General features: G+C 34.2%; 2 protein-coding genes across 2 annotated transcripts; both read left to right on the top strand.

Annotated features, from left to right (window-relative positions):
- The first annotated feature begins 741 nt into the window (after positions 1-741).
- LOC125822492 (uncharacterized GPI-anchored protein At1g61900-like) lies at positions 742-10,474 on the top strand. The gene is made up of 8 exons (XM_049501894.1): positions 742-1,063; positions 3,150-3,329; positions 3,508-4,113; positions 5,272-5,517; positions 5,641-5,652; positions 6,233-6,376; positions 6,478-6,522; positions 9,949-10,474. The coding sequence occupies exons 1-8, from the start codon at positions 1,000-1,002 to the stop codon at positions 10,023-10,025; spliced, it is 1,374 nt and encodes a 457-aa protein (XP_049357851.1). The 5' UTR covers positions 742-999; the 3' UTR covers positions 10,026-10,474.
- A 1,474-nt stretch (positions 10,475-11,948) lies between these two features.
- Positions 11,949-16,005, top strand: LOC125822595 (protein DETOXIFICATION 40-like). Its single transcript, XM_049502008.1, has 7 exons — positions 11,949-12,405; positions 12,769-13,400; positions 13,482-13,538; positions 13,857-14,095; positions 14,738-14,856; positions 15,054-15,140; positions 15,933-16,005. The coding sequence occupies exons 1-7, from the start codon at positions 12,088-12,090 to the stop codon at positions 16,002-16,004; spliced, it is 1,524 nt and encodes a 507-aa protein (XP_049357965.1). The 5' UTR covers positions 11,949-12,087; the 3' UTR covers position 16,005.
- The last annotated feature ends 4,508 nt before the right edge of the window (positions 16,006-20,513 follow it).

The raw sequence follows: 20,513 nt of genomic DNA, 5'->3' as shown, positions 1-20,513 counted from the left end.
CTTGTATAACATTTTTTTTTTCATTTTTAACCCTCCCCGCCTCGCCCCACATAGACCCGCTATGCATGAATCCACCCCGCGTAATTTTTTTAATATTTTTTTTCTAAATAAAATCATTTTTTAATTAAGTTGTATTAATTTAATAGGATAGTGACTTAAGTTTTATTTTTTAGAGGTCAATTGGGAAACATGTAAGAAATTGAATTATTTTTTATTGAACCATTATTTACTATCTTGAATATTTTAGAAGCTTTAAAGAAATTATCTTGATAAATAATGTTCTATAACTCTTATAATATGTAATAATTAAAATTAAGTTTAAACCCACATAAAATCACATGTACCCGCAAACCGCCCCGTCCCACATTAGTTTTAAAAAAACTCACTTCAATCCACCCACACAACCTTAAACACTCCCCGCTCCATTGTCATTCCTATACAAAATGAAATTAAAAATGACATATATTTGAAAATGAGGCACTTTTAACAAGATTTTTTTTATGTCAAGGTATAAATCAAATACCTCTAATTAAAATAAAACAATTTCATCACTGTACCATTATTCATGTTCAATAAGAATTGCTAGAGTATTTTCTAACATCGGAAGTAATAGAGAAAAAAAAAAAAGGAAAGGCGGTTGATGGATTTTAATGCTCAATATCTCAGTTTTCACACACAAATTTTCTTTACAATGTGAAATTAAATACAAGTAGGGTCATTTGTCCAGCTATACCTTTATTTACTGCTTTTTGTCCCCACACAACTAAGCAACCTCATTCATGGCTGCCCCAGTTCTCCACTCTCCCACTACTATACTTCTCTCTTTCTTCACATTAATTAACTAACAACCATCATCATTTCTCACCTTAAAGACTTTCACAATTTTTATTCTCTTTCTACTTCTACTTCTACTTCTACTTCTTTTGGGGGTTTTCTTGAATCTACTGACTCATTACACATTTGGGTCTATTTCGGTTTTTGGTTCAAAAACTGGCAAGGATGAGAGGTGGGGTTTCTCAAAGTTTCAAGCTTTACCTTCTCCATGTGTTTCTACTGCTGCTTTGTAAGTATTCTTGCTATTTTTTCACTTGATTTCTTGTTTTTTGGATGATTTGTAGCTATTGTAATTATTATTGCTCAATTTTGATAAAAATCTATTTGGGTTTTGTGTTAATTTTTCTACTTTATGTGGGTGTTGGGTAATTTCTGTTTATTATTTTTAGTAAGAAAATGCTGTTAGTTGGAGCTAAAAATACAATTTTTATTCGAGTTCACTGATTACTGTAATGTGAAATTGGGACTTTCCAGTAGAGGGAATTGTTATCTTGCTGCTATGTCAGTGCTTTTTTTGTGTAAAGGGATGGAAGATGTATGGACTCTAAGAACTGCACTTCTTTAGGTCTGCTCTAGGGTTTGAGTTGATACGCTGGAGGTTAAATTCTTTTTTATGTATTTTCAATTTGAATGCTCGTCTGTGGAATTGTTACCAAATGAAATGTTTTCAGCTCCTCGGTTAATGTTTCGAAGCAGCTGATTTTCTTTTTCAGCTGATCAAATATATTTAGGTGATCTACAACAATGTATTTAGGCTATCATACATAATTGTCATATAATTCTAGTCTACTCTTCCACAAAAGCCATAAGTAAGTACATGCACCTTCCAAACAAATACATTAATCTTTCTAATTCATGAACTAAGGAAATGAAATTCATGTACTTTAGATGAATTAAGTGTATGAACTCTCTTCTTTTTTTTTCGTGATAAGTGAATTAAGTCTAAGTTGTTTTGGGTGTGGTTATCTGATATGAGTGCGGATTTAGAGGTAGGTTCCTTAATGATCTAAATTTTAAGATATGGGGACACAGATCCAGATTAGGATACAAGCGCATTTCTTTTTAGTGTAACATCTTCGAGGTCTTTGTGATACTAGAGTGTTCAGTGTTTCACATCTCACTATGATTATATTATTTTGCTCGTCCCGATCCGTGGTTTTTCCTTAGTCCAGAAGGGAGTTTCATGTAGAAAATCTTGGTGTTCTTATTTCTTTTTTTACTCGTTATTCTACCATGATAATTTCTGTGGATATTTCATGGTTCCCAACATTTTTTCGGATAATTGGCATTGAAATTGAGAAGGAGTGACGAGGCATAGAAAACACGATTAAAAATAAAAAAAATCCTATTCTCTGTTGTTACATTCAGATGTTTTGCAGACAATGAAGTTTCTGCATTGCATTTAGGTTGCTAAGAGTTAAGATCACTATTATAAATGTACCAAAGCCTACATTACTTATTGATTATCAAAAAGCAATCCGGGGACCACTCTTCATAGATGAATGCCGACTCAATCCGCTCCTATTGTGCAGGAGTATGAGGGGATTGATGTTGGGCATGCTTTGGAGTAATTTGTCCATCAAGCTATTCTGGGGGTAGGGAAGCAATCTAGTAGTTGTTCTGGTTGTTGTTTTCAGGGAATGTGACACCCCACAAATCGACTAATGATGAGCCAACAGATTTCCTTTTGGGATGATGCTAATCTTCCATAGGCTTCCACTTCAGTAAGACGAGAATCCCTTTCCTCTCTTTGTATTTAAATCAATTAAAGACTTGTGAATCACAACAATATTAGGAAAGGGATTATTTAAAAATTAAAACTAGGAATTTCAACCCCTACATTCCATGGTGGAAATCTTTAATGAATGAGAGCATATAATGTGGCTAAAAGCAAGTATAGAATGGTTTGATGGGTTAAATTTTGACAAAGTGAAATGTGAGGCAGTTTCTGTTGCGGACAGTAAGATTTAGCCAGCTCAGTGACACAAAGTGAAACATGAAGTTCTGGAAATACTGGTTTCTCTAGGTATAGAACTTTTCTAAATCTTCAAGATCCCATTTGACATTGAAGATGTCAAGTTACATCACTACTGTTTCCTTTGGGTGACTATTATCTGAGATTCTAGTGGTTTCTTGTTGCCATTTAACTTGTTTTCCATTTGGTGCATGGGAGCACAAGCCCCAATGGTGCTTGTAGCTTTGATCCATATGTAACTGTATTTATGCCTTCGCTGGCTGTAAGTGTTTTTAGTTGGTCATCTCCTAAAAGGAATCAATGCTATTTCTTATTTCTGATGGAATTTCTGATTGTCCAGACCTCCAGGACTCCAGTTGCAGTTCAGTGAATTCTCTCAAGGGTTCTTTAAACATGGACAGAAAGGAGGACACTTTGTTGCCTGAGATCTCCCCAACTGCTTCTCCTCAGCCCTTTCTCCCTCTTCTGGCACCTTCTCCGTGGGCACCTTTTACAAACAGCACTTTACCAAAATTATCGGGTCTGGTTCAGTATTTAATTAAAATGATAATCTCTTAGGTCTGAGCAAGATCAAAATTTTAAAATTTGGGGCTACTTCAAATTTTAGAGCAATTTAGAGTTGATAAACTAAATACAGCTCAGATAGATCTTGATTTGCTGTCACCTCAGTCAGTGACTCTTCCTTTCATACTCTTCAGGACTCTGTACGCTGAAATTTGATGCTGTGGAAAGAATGATGGGTGTGACATCAATTGATTGTGTTGCTCCATTTGCGCAGTATCTGGCTAATGTCATGTGTTGCCCACAACTGGAAGCAACTCTTGTTATTCTTATTGGGCAGTCTAGTAAATTCACAAATATGCTTGCTTTAAATGGCACACTTGCAAAGCATTGCCTTTCAGATTTTCAGCAAATTCTGGTGAGCCAGGGTGCCAATGATACTTTACAGCACATATGCTCTCTCCATCCATCAAATCTGACAGAAGGTTCTTGCCCAGTCAAAGATGTTCATGAGTTTGAAACCACAGTGGACTCATCTAGCCTACTTGCTGCCTGTGGGAAGATTGACCTTGTGAATGAATGTTGTGAGCAAACTTGCCAAAATGCTATATCAGAAGCTGCTAAAAAACTTGCACTAAAAGCATATGATCTTCTGAGCACGGAAGGTGCTGAGGTGCTGACTGACCACTCAACTAGGGTTAATGATTGCAGAAGTATTGTACACCGTTGGCTGGCAAGTAAACTTGACCCTAATGGTGCAAAAGATGTTCTTAGAGGACTATCTAATTGCAAAAATAATAAAGGTGAGGAATACATACAAGTCCTTTTTCTTATGCTCATTGCTTATTCATTCTTCATTATATATGTTAAGTTTTTCATTGATGATGAAAAGGATCATATGAGGAAGCATGTACAGTAGCTTGAGATGGTTTTCTATTTTCTACTGACCTTTTGCTATGAATGTGCTAACAGGAGAATAGGCATATTTTTCACGTGTTGGAAACATAATTAGTAAATAAAGGGTGTCTCTTGAATAGCTTAAACTTTTAGTTGAGATGATCACACACTTCAACATGTTATCAATAGTACCAGAGCAGATAGACGTCCTCGGTTTGAGTCTCACCACCATCCATTATTGAAAAAAGAATTTCCACATGTAAAAGAATCAGGCTCACACATGAAGTGGTGTATTGTAAACATAACTAAATAGCCACTCCAGCTAATTTGGGTTGAGGTATAGTTGATTGAACATGGTTTCAATTTTCAAAACGGGGCTATGGTGGACATCTGTTTTTATCAATTTAGTTGGGATGGTTTCAAAGGGGAATATGCTGGACATCTGTTTTTATCAATTTAGTTGGGAGCTTTTTCTAAGAAAATAACCTTCTTAGGATGTCTATAATATGTAGTCTAGAATTGGTATTTGTTATAAATCAATGGAATTACACTTTCCTATTAACGACTATAAATCTTTTTATCATTAATTTTCTTTGGTAATTAATGGTGAATAGTTCTTCAGTAGTTTGGGCTCTAGGAGAGAGAGAGAGCGAATGCCGCTGACTGTGTACTTCCTAGTCAAATGTTAATTGCCCTTCATGCTGTTTGAAGGAGAAAAAATGGAGAAGGAAGGCATATTTTTGCTTTCCTGTCATTTCTTACTTGGAATGTTCTCTAAGTTAGTTTTAAGCCACTCCATTTTAATCCTAAACCAGGTTGGACAAGTACCTGTTCATTTAGTTAATCTCTTCATGTCCTTCAAGTGTCCCACCAACCAAGCATGTTTGTACTTATATGATTATCCTTGTAATCACTTGTGTTAGCTACTCATCTTACCAAAATTGTCATGGACTCATGCCTCATGCTTACTAAAGGGACTAGAATCTCTTGTATTGTTTTTTGTCATTTTCTATCCTGGGTATAATATAGTTATAAAATTAGCAATCTGTTTTCCTCCCCTTCAGTGTGCCCTCTGGTATTCCCAAATACAAGCCATGTTACAAAAGCTTGTGGAGATGGGATGAATAACCAAACAGCATGCTGTAGTACCATTGAGAGCTATGTCTCTCACTTACAAAGACAGAGTTTTGTAACCAACTTGCAAGCTTTGGATTGTGCTGCTTCACTTGGACTCAAGTTACAGAAAGCCAATGTTAGCAAAAATATATACAAACTTTGTCACATTAGCCTCAAGGACTTTTCTGTGCAAGGTAAGTTATTATTTAAATGCCACTTTTTGAGCATTTTGCTGCCTTCAAATCTACCAAGCTAACTTGGGATTTCTCTTTTGTCATATCCATCCGTTCTGGGTTCTCTTCATATGACTGGAACAGTCGCACCCGAAGGTAATTTACGTACTTGTGTATTTTTTTATTCATCTCCATGCCCTGTGTTTTCTTCCGTCCTTTATTTATCACTAGAATTCCAAGCATCTGCTATACCGAAAGAGATATAATTTTGAAACTCCCCCACCTCCTGCTTCCTCTAAATGACTTGTGTTGAAGTAACAGGTATTCAATTATGGGACGTGGAAAAAAGTTGGTTAAGAATTAAGATATTCAATTACATGATAATGGATTAAAATAATACTATTAGTTAATATTGCACTGGATGTATTTTATTGAAGATCAATGTCTTGGACAAAGGAGGCAACTTTTGAACGTAAAGTAGTCCACAGTGACTGTGTCTATTGGGTTTGGAAATTACAATACTGTCGTTTCATGCCTGAGAGAAGAAATCTACATTTTTTCTTGGAAAACATTGTTTTTGTCATATTACTACATGCATCAAACTGTCAAATTAGTACATGGTAATTTTCCTCCTTTGGATGAGGTTCCTTGTGTGTATCATGTATTTTGCCTATGTCAGTTTCTTTGTGATGGTCTTAATTAATTAGTTTTTTTCTTGCTCTTCTTGTGGGAGTAGTTTCTGGGTGTCTTTTGCCTAGTCTACCATCAGATGCTGTACTTGACCAAAGTTCGGGGATCAGCTTCGTCTGTGATTTAAACGATAACATTCCAGCCCCTTGGCCATCTCTCTCTCACTTACCAGTTTCGTCATGCAATAAAAGTATGTCAGATCTCTTGCTTTTTCTTATATCTAGTGACCAAAGTTTATCTTCTTACATAACTAACTGCTGATCTTTATTACGATTTTCTCTGCTATTGCAGCTATGAAAATTCCTGCGCTTCCTGCGGCAGCATCTGGCCAGATATGTAAGACTATCTTACCTGTCTCATTTACAGTTTCATAGTATGCTGGTTTCTTTTTGTGCTTCTATTAATAATAATAATAATAAGTTTAGACTTCTCCAGATATGAACATGAGGGGTTAAAGAAAATTTGGAAGCTAAAATAGTTTTCAGTTTCACATCATATTTCTTGATGGATTCATTTATCATTGTTAAGTCCCTCATTGGCTGTGGAATGAATTGTGGTCTCCTTATATGACTTTTGACAATCCTTTTCTTATGAGCTTGCTTTGGGATTAGGTTAGGCCAGTTACCATATCTTGACATGGTATGAGAGCCAGATCCATCGATCCTTGTTGTGTTTCTCAATGTTGTGCCTCCGTGATCCATGTTCTACTTGAATCTTGAGCTTGTAGGGGAGTGTTAGCTCCCATATCGGTTGAGAGAATGAGTTGTTGTCTCCTTATATTGTTTGGGGCAATCCTCCCTTCATGAAATAGTTTTTGGGGTTGAGTTATATGTGTAGTTGTATAAGATACAAGGATCGTGATTGGGCAATATTTTTGAGTATTAGAAGTTGCAACTATAGCTAAATGTTGATTGAAGCAAGTGATTGGAGTAAGAATTGGAATATTTGTAAAGAAAAGTGAACTTATGCTCACAAGTTACGGGACACTAGAATATTTTTTCCACATAATATTTCTGGCTATACAAGTGGAAAATCATTATCTTGCATATTTTAGTTGAAAGAAACATGAAGATTTACTCTCCGTTTCAATTTATTTGTTTTACTTTCCTTTTTAGTCCCTTTTTTTAAAAGAATGTCTCTTTTCCTTTTTGGCACTCTTCAATTCTAACTATCCACGTGGCATTTTTAAGACCTTAAGATTGCAGGGTATTTTAGTACATTCAACATATCTTTACTTTAAGACCACAATATTCAAAAGCTTCTTTAATTTCATAAACTATTGTCAAGTCAAAACCAGAAAAACTAATAGAAATGGAGGGAGTAACTTCTTTGAAATACCCTGGTGTGAGATCAAGAATTTCGTTGGCCAATGGTAATTAATATGTTTACATGGATGCATAAGGGAAGAAGGATGGATATGTAGAACATCATGAAGCATCATTTTATTAGTGAAGATACACCAGGCCTCCACTCCCATTGAGTTACTTTTTACTCCCTCTGTCCCTAATTATTTGTCCACTTTTGAATTGGTACACTTATTAAGAAAACAATGATTGGTGTAGTGAGTTTACCATTTTATCCCTATTAATTATGAAGTGGATGAATTAAAAAGTTAAGATTTTCAAGAAGTTCTACCTTTTCATAATTAATTAATTGAGGGTATAATAGGTAAATTTATTTTATCATTTGTTGATTTGTCAAAATGGACAAGTAAAAAGAGAAAATTGGACAAGTAATTAGGGACAGAAGGATACCATTTTTTAATATGTACTCCCTCCGTCCCATATTAGATGTGCATCTTACTAAAGTCTAAAAGTATTTGTCCCATATTACTTGACCACTTACTAAATTAAGATAGAATTAATTAATTTTTTTCCATTTTACCCCTACAATTACTATGGCCTTGGGAAGCTTATACTAATTTTGAAGGTCAAGAATTTCTTTTTTCAAGAGGCTAATTAATATGAACAAAGGGTAAAATAGTAAAGTTGATCAATCTATTAATTACCATGTAAAATGGAAAGTGCCCATCTAATATGGGACAGAGGGAGTACTATTTATAAATAAATAAAAAAACTATTTATAGTACGTCCTGAGCAAGGAAGAGAGACCTACACATGGTATTCATTGACCTCGAAAAGGCCTATGACAAAGTACCGAGGAAGGTCCTCTGGAGGTGCTTGGAGGCTAAAGGTGTCCCGATGATTTATATTAGGGCGATAAAGGACATGTATGGTGGAGCCAAGACTCGGGTTAGGACGGTTGGAGGAGACTCGGAACACTTTCCAGTTGAGATGGGGTTGCATCAGGGATCAGTCCTTAGCCCTTTTCTATTTGCTGTGGTGATGGATGAGTTGACGCGGTCTATTCAGGAGAAGGTACCATGGTGTATGTTATTTGCGGATGACATAGTACTGATTGATGAGACGCGGGACAGAGTTAATGCGAGGCTGGAGGTGTGGAGACAAACGCTGGAGTCCAAAGGGTTCAGGTTGAGTAGGACCAAAACTGAATATTTGGGATGCAAATTCAGTGATGCGGTGGATGAGGCAGATGGGGAAGTGAGACTGGACACACAGATTATTCCCAAGAAAGAAAGTTTTAAGTATCTTGGGGCTGTAATCCAAAGAAGTGGTGACATAGACGGTGATGTCACACATCGCATTGGGGCGGCTTGGTTGAAATGGAGGCTTGCCTCTGGAGTCTTGTGTGATAAGAAAGTTCCACCGAAACTTAAAGGTAAGTTCTACAGAGTGGTAGTTAGACCGGCCTTGTTGTATGGAGCGGAGTGTTGGCCAGTCAGGAACTCACATGTTCAAAAACTGCATGTTGCGGAGATGAGGATGTTGAGATGGATGTGTGGGCACACTAGGAGCGATAAGATTAGGAATGAGGTTATCCGAGAGAAGGTGGGAGTGGCCTCTGTGGTGGACAAGCTGAGGGAAGTGAGACTGAGATGGTTTGGGCATGTGAAGAGACGGTGCACAGACGCCCCAGTGAGGAGGTGCGAGGGGTTGGTTGTAGAGGGTACGTGGAGGGGTAGAGGTAGGCCTAAGAAGTATTGGGGAGAGGTGATTAGACAGGACTTAGCTCAGCTTCGCATTACCGAGGACATGACTCTAGATAGGAAGGAGTGGAGGTCGTGTATTAAGGTTGAAGGTTAGTAGGGCTAGCGTGTTGTCTTCCCGTGCGAGGGTTTTGGTTGGTAAAGTTTGTAGTAGTCCTAGCCTTGATCTTGTAGTTCTTGTCTGTGATCATATAGTCTTGTGTCGTTTACTGAGTTTCACCTCTCACTTTATTTTCTTGATGTTATTGTCTCCGTTGTTGACTATGCACTTCTCTCTTATTGGGTACTATGTCATATATAATGTTTCCTCTTATTTTTCTTGGGTTGTTGTACTTGAGCTGAGGGTCCTCCGGAAACAGCCTCTCTACCTCCACGAGGTAGTGGTAAGGTCTGCGTACACTCTACCCTCCCCAGACCCCACTTAGTGGGATTTCACTGGGTATGTTGTTGTTGTTGTTGTTGTATAGTACGTCCTGAGCACTGTTGTCTTAAAGCAAAATTAAAGCTACTTTGGAGGATCAAGGAAAAGGTTTGACAAACAAATAAGACTTCAAATGGCACCTATCTCTACTCTAAATGAATCTGTACTTAGTTGCAGATTCACTTGAATTTGTCAGTTGGAAAAGGCATCATTGTTTTATCTTTTTATTAAGGTTGATGTACTTCTCATTGATATGTTCTTGCTAATTTGTCAGGTCTGAACAGCTTAAGCATCGGGTCTCATCTGCGTCTCTTGGCCTTGACGGCTCTTGGAAGCCTCTTTTATACTTAATGCTGCCATTCCTGCTCAATTAAACCTTTATTGCGAGCAAATCTCATGAAATGATGATACAAGTAACGAATATCTTTAAGTTAATAGTGCTGAAGGTTCTGATTTTCCTCTAGTACTCTAATATGTACAAAAGCAGCTGGAAAATCATGATCCGGAGTAAGAATCCCACTCGGAGAAGATTCCAAGTTTGAGTTTTCCGACCCTATTTGTTCCTCATTCTTGCGTAATGAGGAAATTTTGTAAAAGTAATTCAGGAGGAGGTTGAATTCCATGTAATTATTTATTTCCACTTAGAAAAAACCTGTCTTGTATTGTATATGTCTGAAATTCAAAGTCCTGAGAAATTATTGTGTCATTAGCTAATGCATTAGGTAGGTCTCTAGGGGTTGGGATGTTTTGTTTGTCATTTTTCTTTTGTTTTCAGTTATGCATCAGAACTAATACAATATATCACAATTGTACCATCTATTTCTGTTCAGTAGATAAAGGTATTGCAAATTGCAGCACCTTCCAAGTGATAATGCAAGTGCTCTTCTTATTTAATTGCCTAGACAGAGTTGCCAATGTGAGATCTATTACACTATCTTTGTAAATTATCTTGTAATAAAGTGTCAATTACTACCATTTTCTTGAGATAGTTAACTATGCTAATGTGGATATTTACTTGTGTTTTACCTTATAAATGATCTTAATGTAGGTATATGAGATAAGGGTAAGGTTTGCATAGACTCTACCGTCTACACTGAGAATGTTGTTGTAGTATTACTTTGTACAAGTTTTAATGATTTAGTTTTAATAAGAAAATGCTCTGATGCTTTATTTTTTAATCTCGATATTGCATTGGTAATCTACAAGGAATAAGAATCTTTGTTTTACTTTTACAATGCAACAAGAGTGCATGACAATGTTCTTTTTACAGTAATGCACATTTAATTTAGGGAGTCCGAATTTTATTTCTCATATTTTATTGATCAAAATAATTGTCACTTGGTTAAGATCAGTAGTGTACAGTGCATCTTTTTATATTTATTTGTTCATTCTATCCCGGATTATATTGCGCATACTTAGGGTTGCTGATTGATTTCTTATTTAATTATATTTAACAGAATTCCAATGACACGAGTCAAATTTCTGCAGCTAGTTTTTTTTAAAAAACAAATGGCTGCAGCATAGTAGGTTGATTTTGTTTGGGTGACAAATGAGCGAGTTGGATTAAATTTTCGTCCAAATCTTCTTCTTTTCGACCAAAAAAAGTGCCATTGCTCTGCTCAGCTAGAATTGCTGCATGTTGAAATAGAGAACCCAATAATTAACGGGTACTATTCCTCTGTTCAATTTCCTTTCAAAATGATTCATATAGTCAATTTCAAAATAATATTAAACTTTTATCCCTTTTCCCTGAATAAATATTAATGGTGTTTTACTTTACTTTCTTCTTTTGTGTATTCACCTTCTAAGGGAAATGCGCCTTTAGTCTTTGCTGTGATACACAATTTTTCTACATTCATAATCATTTTAATAATTTATTGCATTCATATTCTCTTCCTTTGAATTTTCTTTCCCTACTTACAAGGAAGGAGAAGATAATATATTTCGAAATTTAAAAAGTGTAATGGCATACTATTATTATTACTTGCAATTAAAGTGATTGAGGCAGGGCAAATATATTACTAGTAATTGAAGTGAGACAAACTATTAATATGTCATGATTGTCGCTATTCTTTTGGTACATACATATCCCATTCCTTTCATCGGTACGTGCTATTAAAATAATAAAATAGTACTAATATGTGTAATAAGCTCAGTGCATATAAAAAGTAAAATAAATAAATTAATTTAAGAAAGATTTTAAACTTTTGACCGTATAGTTCAATGATTTACCTTTAGACTTTAATGTAAAACTATTTGTTATGTCAAATCAGATAACGCCTAACAGTCTAGTGAAGTTGTTAGTGGGTCGCTTCGAGCAAGAGATTGCTTAGACCAACGGATTTCATCGTTTAGTTTTTCACCTATTGAGTTGGTAGATAAGCATCTTGATTCGTATTGATTTATTGAAAACATGGATGAGTGTTTTCAAGATAAGGGGCCAAGTGAACCTTTACTAGAACAGAAAGAAGCAGCAGTGGAACATGTAAGCTCTGAGCTTGAAGACATATTGTCCGACACAAGATTGTCGCATTTTCAGCGGCTTGGACGGGCATCTGCCGTTGAATTCAGAAATCTGTTTCGACTAGCAGCTCCAGCAATCATTGTTTATTTGCTCAATAATGTTACTTCTATGTCTACTCAAATATTCTGTGGTCATCTTGGTAATCTTGAACTTGCTGCTGCTTCACTTGGCAATGAAGGTATTCAACTCTTGGCCTATGGCGTCATGGTAAGATTTGTGTCAACTTTATACTTTACATGGTACTTGCTGTACTATTTTTACTAACTTGTACAAATTGCAGTAGGATTACCTTTTCTGGTACATATGAGCAGAGCTTCTTTGGATTGCTCGAATTTCATATACTCAATTTATGTCATATATATATTGTTCAGATTTTTGAGATTGACAATGAATTCGTACATAGAATCTTTGGTTTCTCGAATAAAATTCACATAACTACATAAAAAGTATCTAAGCAAAACTGTTTGAAAGTTAACCCACAAATTGGGATGGATAGAGTTATAGTTTTCAATTTTAATTTACTGAATGTAAGACGTAATGATGTGTTATTTATCAATTTTGTTGGAGCAGTTAGGGATGGGGAGTGCAGTGGAGACACTATGTGGACAAGCATATGGAGCTCACAAGTATGAAACATTGGGAATATATCTTCAAAGATCGACAATTCTGCTTATGTTATCTGGAATACCGATTATGGTGGCTTACTTATTTTCAAAGCCAATTTTAATCTTACTAGGAGAATCAGAGAAAGTTGCATCAGCAGCTGCATTATTCGTTTATGGTTTAATTCCTCAAATATTTGCTTACGCTGCCAATTTCCCCATACAAAAGTTCTTGCAAGCCCAGAGCATCGTGAATCCTAGTGCATATATAGCAGCAGCCGCATTAGTCCTACATCTTTTCCTAACATGGATTGTACTTTATGTATTCAAGTGGGGATTATTCGGAGGAGCAATGGTTCTAAGTATTTCATGGTGGATAGTAGTCGTTGCGCAATTTATGTACATATTGCAGAGCGATAAATGTAAGAAAACGTGGAATGGATTTAGTTCGCAAGCGTTTTCAGGGCTGTGGGATTTTTATAAGTTGTCAGCTGCTTCATCTGTGATGTTGTGCTTGGAGACTTGGTACTTTCAGATTTTAGTTTTAGTTGCTGGTTTGCTTCCAAATCCTGAAGTGGCATTAGACTCTCTAGCTGTTTGGTTAGTGAATATCTTGTTATCAATTAATTTTATTTTCCTCTCTTGGATTAATGTCCTGATGAAATGGAATTTGTTTTGCAGTAATACAATTCTTGGATGGGTGTTCATGATAGCTGCTGGGTTCAATGCGGCAGCAAGGTTAGTTATCTATTACTGAACTACTGCATAATCATCGGCGGATTCAGGAATTTTGCTTTATGAGTTTAACTTTCGAGATATTTGTATTAAATCCATTATATTTTTAAAGTTATGCGTTCATACCTATTATTTATTGCAATTTCGTTATTTTTAGCATTGAACTTGTTAGCTTTAAACTGCATCCGCCCCTGTGATAAAAAGGCATTCAAAATCATAGTTAGGCCTTTTTTCTCCTTTTCAATTACATTAGGTCCACCACAGTATTCCAAGAGTGATGAGGCGAATTTGGTTAAATTTATAAATTTTTAAAAATTGCAGTGTGAGGGTGAGCAATGAGTTGGGAGCAGGGCATCCGAAATCGGCCTCATTTTCAGTTTTGGTGGTGACATTAAGCTCATTTGTGATTGCTGTAGTGGCAGCCATAATAGTGATGATGTTTCGCGATGTGATGAGTTATGCATTCACTGGAGGCGAAACTATTGCTAAAGCAACTTCAGAACTTGCACCACTCTTGGCTGCCTCTATAATTCTTAATGGCATTCAGCCTGTTTTATCTGGTCAGTCCTTCATCAACCTTTTCTTCTGTTTTCGGCATTAATTTCAAGTCTCAAGAATAGTACTAATTTAATTTTTATTTTACTACATCAGAGTCACTAAACTACTTTTCGTTACATAAAAAATATTTCAACTTTGTTAGACTATTAATTGGAATATCCTCATTTATAGTAATTAAGAAATCATGTTTTAGGCCAAAAAATATGTACTCTCTACTTTTTTTGTGAAAACAACTCAACGAAATAGAGGTTGCACAGTTTTTTTGCAAAATTTCAAACAAAAACTACTGTAGATATATTGGACGCAGACATGTAAGGACAAACAACACGTATTCAATAGAAAGAAGAAAGAACACTGCATGTGCCTTTTGTTTGGATATATATGCTAAACACAACAGATTTTAAAAAATTGATTTGACAAGGAGAACAGGACAAATATTTTATGGAAGACGGTACCCTGTGTAGTATTTTTTTTAAATTAAAACTATTTAGAACTAGACAAATAATAGAGAGGAGGGAAAGATTTAGTTGAAATTAATTAGAAAAACGAATTTTTGAATAGAAGGTGAAAAATGGTATTAGAGATGAATTTCATTTGATTCTGACTTAGTTCGAGCGTCTAAACAAAATATTTTCACACCGAAGGGGTGGCTGTTGGGTGTGGATGGCAAGGTTTTGTGGCATACGTTAACGTGGGATGTTACTACGTAGTTGGTATTCCATTGGGTGCTCTTCTTGGGTTTCACTTCAAACTCGAAGCTAAGGTATGTCTATTCTTCTCCTCACTATACTTTCTTTTTTGTTTTCGTAGAAATATTTTATTTATCTGATATTCGATATTAGCTTATTTCGTAAAATCATTTGAAAAAACGTGGACAAATGAATAAAAGGTTATTCAGAATTTAGTTTCCATTATTGAAATTAAAACAAATTTGTTTAATTAACTTGGGCAAATATGTAGGGATTATGGCTGGGCATGTTTGGTGGAACAGCAATGCAAACTCTTATCTTAGTATGGGCCACTTGTACAACCAATTGGGAAGAAGAGGTGCGTTTTTCACAAGACTTTTTTTTATTTGAGATTCAAACTTGAGATAGTTGATTAAGTTAACATTCTCGAAACAAAAAAAATTCAAATACTTAATACTTATTAATTAATAATATACAACATTTCATACATAAAAGAAATACTAGTATAAAATTATTAGGCAATTAAGGCCGGTGTTCCCTTTTACTTCAAGTATCTTCTGAATATTGTTGTGGTAAAAGCTTGATTTTATTATGAATTACTGTAATTTAAATGTATGCAAGTTTTATTTTTAAAGTTATTAAGAAATTGATTTTTTAAAATTTACTTATAAAATTAAATGTTTGGAGTCATTTATTAATGTTTGGGATAAGGGTCTGAAAAATACCTCAACTTTGGTTGAATTTGTTGTTGCGATACTAAACTTTCATGAGGACCTATTACCTCCCTAGACTATTTAATACCGTATTTTAAACATATATATTTGCCCACGTGGACATAAAAAATAATGCAAAATTATAAATAGTAATGAGTCCACGTGGGCACATATATACATTTAAAATACACTATTAAATAGTTCAGGGGGTAAAAAATACGGTAATAACTAGTCTAAGGAGATAATAGGTCCTTATGAAAGTTTAGTATCGCAACAGCAAATCCGACCAAAGTTGGGGTATTTTTCAGACCCTTGTCCCTTAATGTTTAGAACATTGAACAGTTTTCTGTTAAAATCAGCCTCATTTTGTTTTCCTTGTTATGTTTTAGCTCAATTTCTATTAATACTGCATAACTGAGCAATCCTTTTTTTTTCAGGTGGAGAAAGCAAAAAATCGATTAGTTAAGTGGCAAGACAGCAGTAAAAAACCATTATTAAATGAATCATAAGAAAAAATCCATACGAATTATACATTACCGGATTTTATTTTATTTTCCAATTCATATTCATGCAAGTTCTACTCCCTTCGTCCATTTTTACTAGTACATATTTGACTTGACGCGCTCCTTAAGAAATAATAAATAAAATGATAATTATACAAGTAAAGATCGATAGAGGGAGTGAATTATAATACATGTATCGTAGATATACAACTTCAGGCATTGGTTTTATAAAAGCTTTCTTTCGATTAATTACGGCTACTTCCGTTGGCCTTAATTATTACTGTACTTGTTTATAATCACTAATAATAAATAACATATGAATAATTAGGTTCTCTATTGCTTGTTGTAACTTACAAAATTCAACATTTTTTTTATTTTATTTGATTTGAGAATCCACCTCAAACAACAGCTAAGTTGAATAATTTTTCCACACATATATATAAACTGATGTCGATATTGTTGATCAAAATTGTAAACCAGGTGACTAAGTTAGTGGAGCAAAAATGCAAAAAATATGCTTTATCTTCAAGCAAAGAAAGAATCAATCAGTAAAAGATAAACTAGCAGTGTCCAAGAAAAAGATTATGCGCAGAATAAGTTTCAAAGTTTCAAGATTGGAACCCTAGGAGAACCGGCACTTGTTATCCTTGGAACATGTACGTGTAAATTCTCTCTTATACAATATATAGCTTATAAATCGCGCAAAAAATTAAACCACACTAAATAAGTTGTGCAACGAAAATAGATTTGACAGGGAATCGAACACTGATAACTGGAAAAAGGAGAATGAAGAATCGAAGGGATAAAATTATATTGATGCGCATCTACTTAATTTCCAATGATCACATAGCACTGAAAGATGGCTATTAAAATCTTTTGGAGTAATAAGAATATAAATGAGTTATACCCAATTAATCGACACAATCTTTGATCAATCTAACAAACCACCAAAAAGAAAAGATTCCAGCTTCAATATATATGTATGGTATGGAGGATATTTTTAAGTCAAAAATATTATGTTAGAAAATGTTTTTCTGAAAACGTATGTAATTTTTCTTTATTTATTTTTTAGTGTTTGATTAGTATGAATAAATTACTCCCTGAGAATTTATACATAATTAATTAATATAGAAATTTAAACGTTAGGGTGTGAGGATGGGTTAGGAGGTGGGGTTCATGGTCCGAGTGAGGGGTGGAGATAATACTATCAGACTATCAGTGTGGAATGTCATTTGTGAAATATGTGCATTTTCACTTGTGAAACTTGCTTTCTTAGAAAAAAAATATTTAAAACATTTTAACTGACCAATTTTTTTATTTTTCTAAGAAAGTAAAAATATATATTTTCCTTTCCCACCAAACACATTGTTAAGCAATATGTACACTGTTGGGCAATGTAAGTTGGGCTTTGTTTCCAATCGTTAACACATCAAGGATATGAAGTGAATTGGACGATCCCCTCTCAAAGAAAAATGGGACAAGCCCATTAAGCCCATCTGGTTATATGGTAGAGAAAATAATTTCATTAATTTAGGAGCTAATTACTTAGATACAATATGGTTTGCAATATTACAAATATTATAAGATTTTGGTGAGTCTCTAGATATGTCCAATATCTTGGGTTACATGAGACAAAATTAGGTGAAATTTATTCTAAATACATTATATCCAAGTGGATTTGCATGTATCTGGAATACATAGACAAGTCGCGCTCGCCACTCTCATATGTATCTGATATCCCAAATACATGTAAATTATACCAAATAAGAGTCTGAGATACATAACTATCTCCCTCTCCATCTCGTTTGCCTCTCTCCCTATTATTTTAGTGTATCTGATAGCAAAGATAATCTCATCCAATGTAGTTTTCTTGGTTGTAAAGCTTCTTACCCAAAGATAATCTTCTCAATTACTCATAATTTATTTATTCAATTGATGTCATAATTGGATTTGTAGTCTAAATTATATAGGAATAATATGTTTTTAAAATTTTGAATAGTCATGATAAGAGAATTTCAGAAATCTTTAAGAAATGTGTTGAGATCTTAGTAGACTATTTTTTGGATTTTTGTATCCTTCCAATTTCATCAACCAATAGTAAAATAATCGACTAGATTTGGAAAAGCAATGGCTCAAAGAATTCAAGTATTGCGGTACACATAACAAGCAAAATTGGCAAATATAATAGAGGAGTGTGGGATCTCTGCATTCATTCATTATGGCCAATTATGGTAGGTAATAAAACTGAAAGTACCATATATTAGGAGCATTTATTCCGACTCAACTACTCAAGGGACCATATATAAGATTTTTAAGTGTTATTTATCAATTAAATCTTACGAGATACCCCCTACTCATCATTGTTAAACCTATAAAAACGTGTATGAAAAAGATTGAAGATTTGTGAATGATTTATTTTCAATCTTTTTCACTTTGGTTTTGTAAAAACAAGTACTAAATATTGAGAAATAAAATAATCTGATTATGGAAGTCCCATTGAGATGTATAAATGCTGCTTGGCCAATTACTCGGCTAACATAATATGGTGCAATGGATGAAATTGCGTGAGAAATCAAAAAAGACGTGAACGTTTCATTGGGCAGTTCATTAGATCAATCAAAATGTTTTCTTGGAAAGCTGTTTTCTTTTTCTTTTTTTGGGGGGGGCAAAATATTTTCTTGAATTATATCTCCACACAGTCCCTTTCCTCTCCACAAACATTTGCAGGAGGGTGGGGTTATATTAAGTGGAAAAAAAAAACAAAGCAATTTATGAGAAACGATGGCTGAGTTTTTAGAGCAACCAATCACAATTCAAAAAAAAAAAAGTTCATAAAATGCATTTATTATTGACAATTTTTATATCAATTATTTATTGATTAAGCGTCAATAATAATAATAATGGAGAAATATAGATGTATAGATAAATAATAAGAAACAAAGAAAAAAGAAATTAAAAAGTAGTTCGTCGTGACGCCTTAGGGATTATTTATTTCATTTTAAAGTAGTTCAGACTCCACTACTTTAAGGTGCATTTGACTATTTTTTTGGTCTTAATTATAAAGAGATATTATTTTTGGCTCAAATTAAAAGGAAATTATATTTTCGTCGTGACGCCTTAGGGAGCATCTGATATGTTACTTCATTTGATAATGTGTAATAATATAGTATTTATTTTCCAAAAGATGTTATCTGCAATTATTAATTACTTAATTATTTTGCTTTATCTCGTGAGGCTTTAGCATGAGACAATGACCCAAATACAAATAATTCAGGCTTAAGATAGATATTTATGACTCAGATCCCATGATGAATATTCTTAACAAGTTTTCTTTTTAATCAAATAATATTATAGAACCTTAGTTTGTCATTCTTTAATTTGGCAGCTGATTGAGGATTGCGTTATTAACTTTTTTCCCTTTTCAATCCCAAGTATTAAAATAAGGGAAATTTGTATAATTTTACATATTAATACACTACAAAAAATAATTGAGTAGTAATAAAGGGGTAAAACACCAATTATATATAGTAAAAAATAATAAAAAATGAACACCAAATATAGTTTTAAAAAAAGTCGAAAAGAGTTTATGCAGATACACTACTTGGGAATGGACGTTTGATACTTTGTGCAACAATGAATTATTGACATTAATCGATCTTTTGACTTTTTTTTTTTTTTTTTTAACCTTTTCCCCACTCCTATACATTCCGAGGCGGAGCTAGGTGGGGGTTCATGGGTTCGGACGAACCCACTAGCTTTTTCGTAGATCATATATTTGTATTAGAAAATTAAATAAATATATGTATATTAACATGTGAACCCTCAAATAAAATTGATTTAGAACCCCCAAACTCCTAATATTGGCTTCGCCTCTGTAATAAATAATACAGTCCATTTTTGCTCCTTTAATTTGGATTTGATTTAGTGTTATTGCTACTTTAATTTCTCATTCAAGTAGTGGCTCCAAAAGTAGGTATCAAAAGCATGTGTTGTGCATGGAAAGTTTATATTTACTACTAGCAACCAATCTGTCAAACTAGGCAGTAAATACATATAGCATGAACCATTCTTTTGTATTAAGCTTTTTTCACTTAAACTTGATGAAGCAAGATGTTATTTGCGCATAGTGTTGAATAAAAATTTATGCATATAAAGGTTGTGTTTGGTAAGGAATTTTTTTTAGTTTGATCGTAATATTTTCTCTAAAAAACTAATTTCGTTATAAATCGAGAAATTTCTTCAGAAAAATATCTTGAAGAAATTTCTGATTTCGCCGCTGATTTTGGAGAATATATTTCTGTCAATAATTATCACTGTGGAATGTGATTCTTCAATATGAGGGCCAGTAACTTCACTTTTTCTTTGAAGATTACAGGTTCCTTCTAGCTAAATTGGAGACCAAACCTGAAAAGTGTTGCTTTCGTGATTAAAAAAGATACTGATATTTATGTCTTTTAATATTTGGTGTATACCTATAGCCTTTTGTTGTTTACTGCGTTTCACTTCTCTCATTGT

Source organism: Solanum verrucosum, unplaced genomic scaffold, assembly GCF_900185275.1.
Source record: "Solanum verrucosum unplaced genomic scaffold, falcon-dt-bn FXZP01000103.1, whole genome shotgun sequence".
Taxonomy (NCBI): domain Eukaryota; kingdom Viridiplantae; phylum Streptophyta; class Magnoliopsida; order Solanales; family Solanaceae; genus Solanum; species Solanum verrucosum.
This window is presented reverse-complemented; position numbering and strand designations above follow the sequence as displayed.

What these genes read in the sequence shown, in the direction of transcription:
- LOC125822492 (XM_049501894.1), top strand. Translation starts at nt 1,000, where the DNA reads ATGAGAGGTGGGGTTTCTCAAAGTTTCAAGCTTTACCTTCTCCATGTG. An exon ending in TAATTGCAAAAATAATAAAG is followed by an intron (nt 4,114 to 5,271) that starts GTGAGGAATACA and finishes CCTCCCCTTCAG; the next exon opens with TGTGCCCTCTGGTATTCCCA. An exon ending in GGCAGCATCTGGCCAGATAT is followed by an intron (nt 6,523 to 9,948) that starts GTAAGACTATCT and finishes CTAATTTGTCAG; the next exon opens with GTCTGAACAGCTTAAGCATC.
- LOC125822595 (XM_049502008.1), top strand. Translation starts at nt 12,088, where the DNA reads ATGGATGAGTGTTTTCAAGATAAGGGGCCAAGTGAACCTTTACTAGAA. An exon ending in TCTTGGCCTATGGCGTCATG is followed by an intron (nt 12,406 to 12,768) that starts GTAAGATTTGTG and finishes TTGTTGGAGCAG; the next exon opens with TTAGGGATGGGGAGTGCAGT. An exon ending in ACTTCAAACTCGAAGCTAAG is followed by an intron (nt 14,857 to 15,053) that starts GTATGTCTATTC and finishes GCAAATATGTAG; the next exon opens with GGATTATGGCTGGGCATGTT.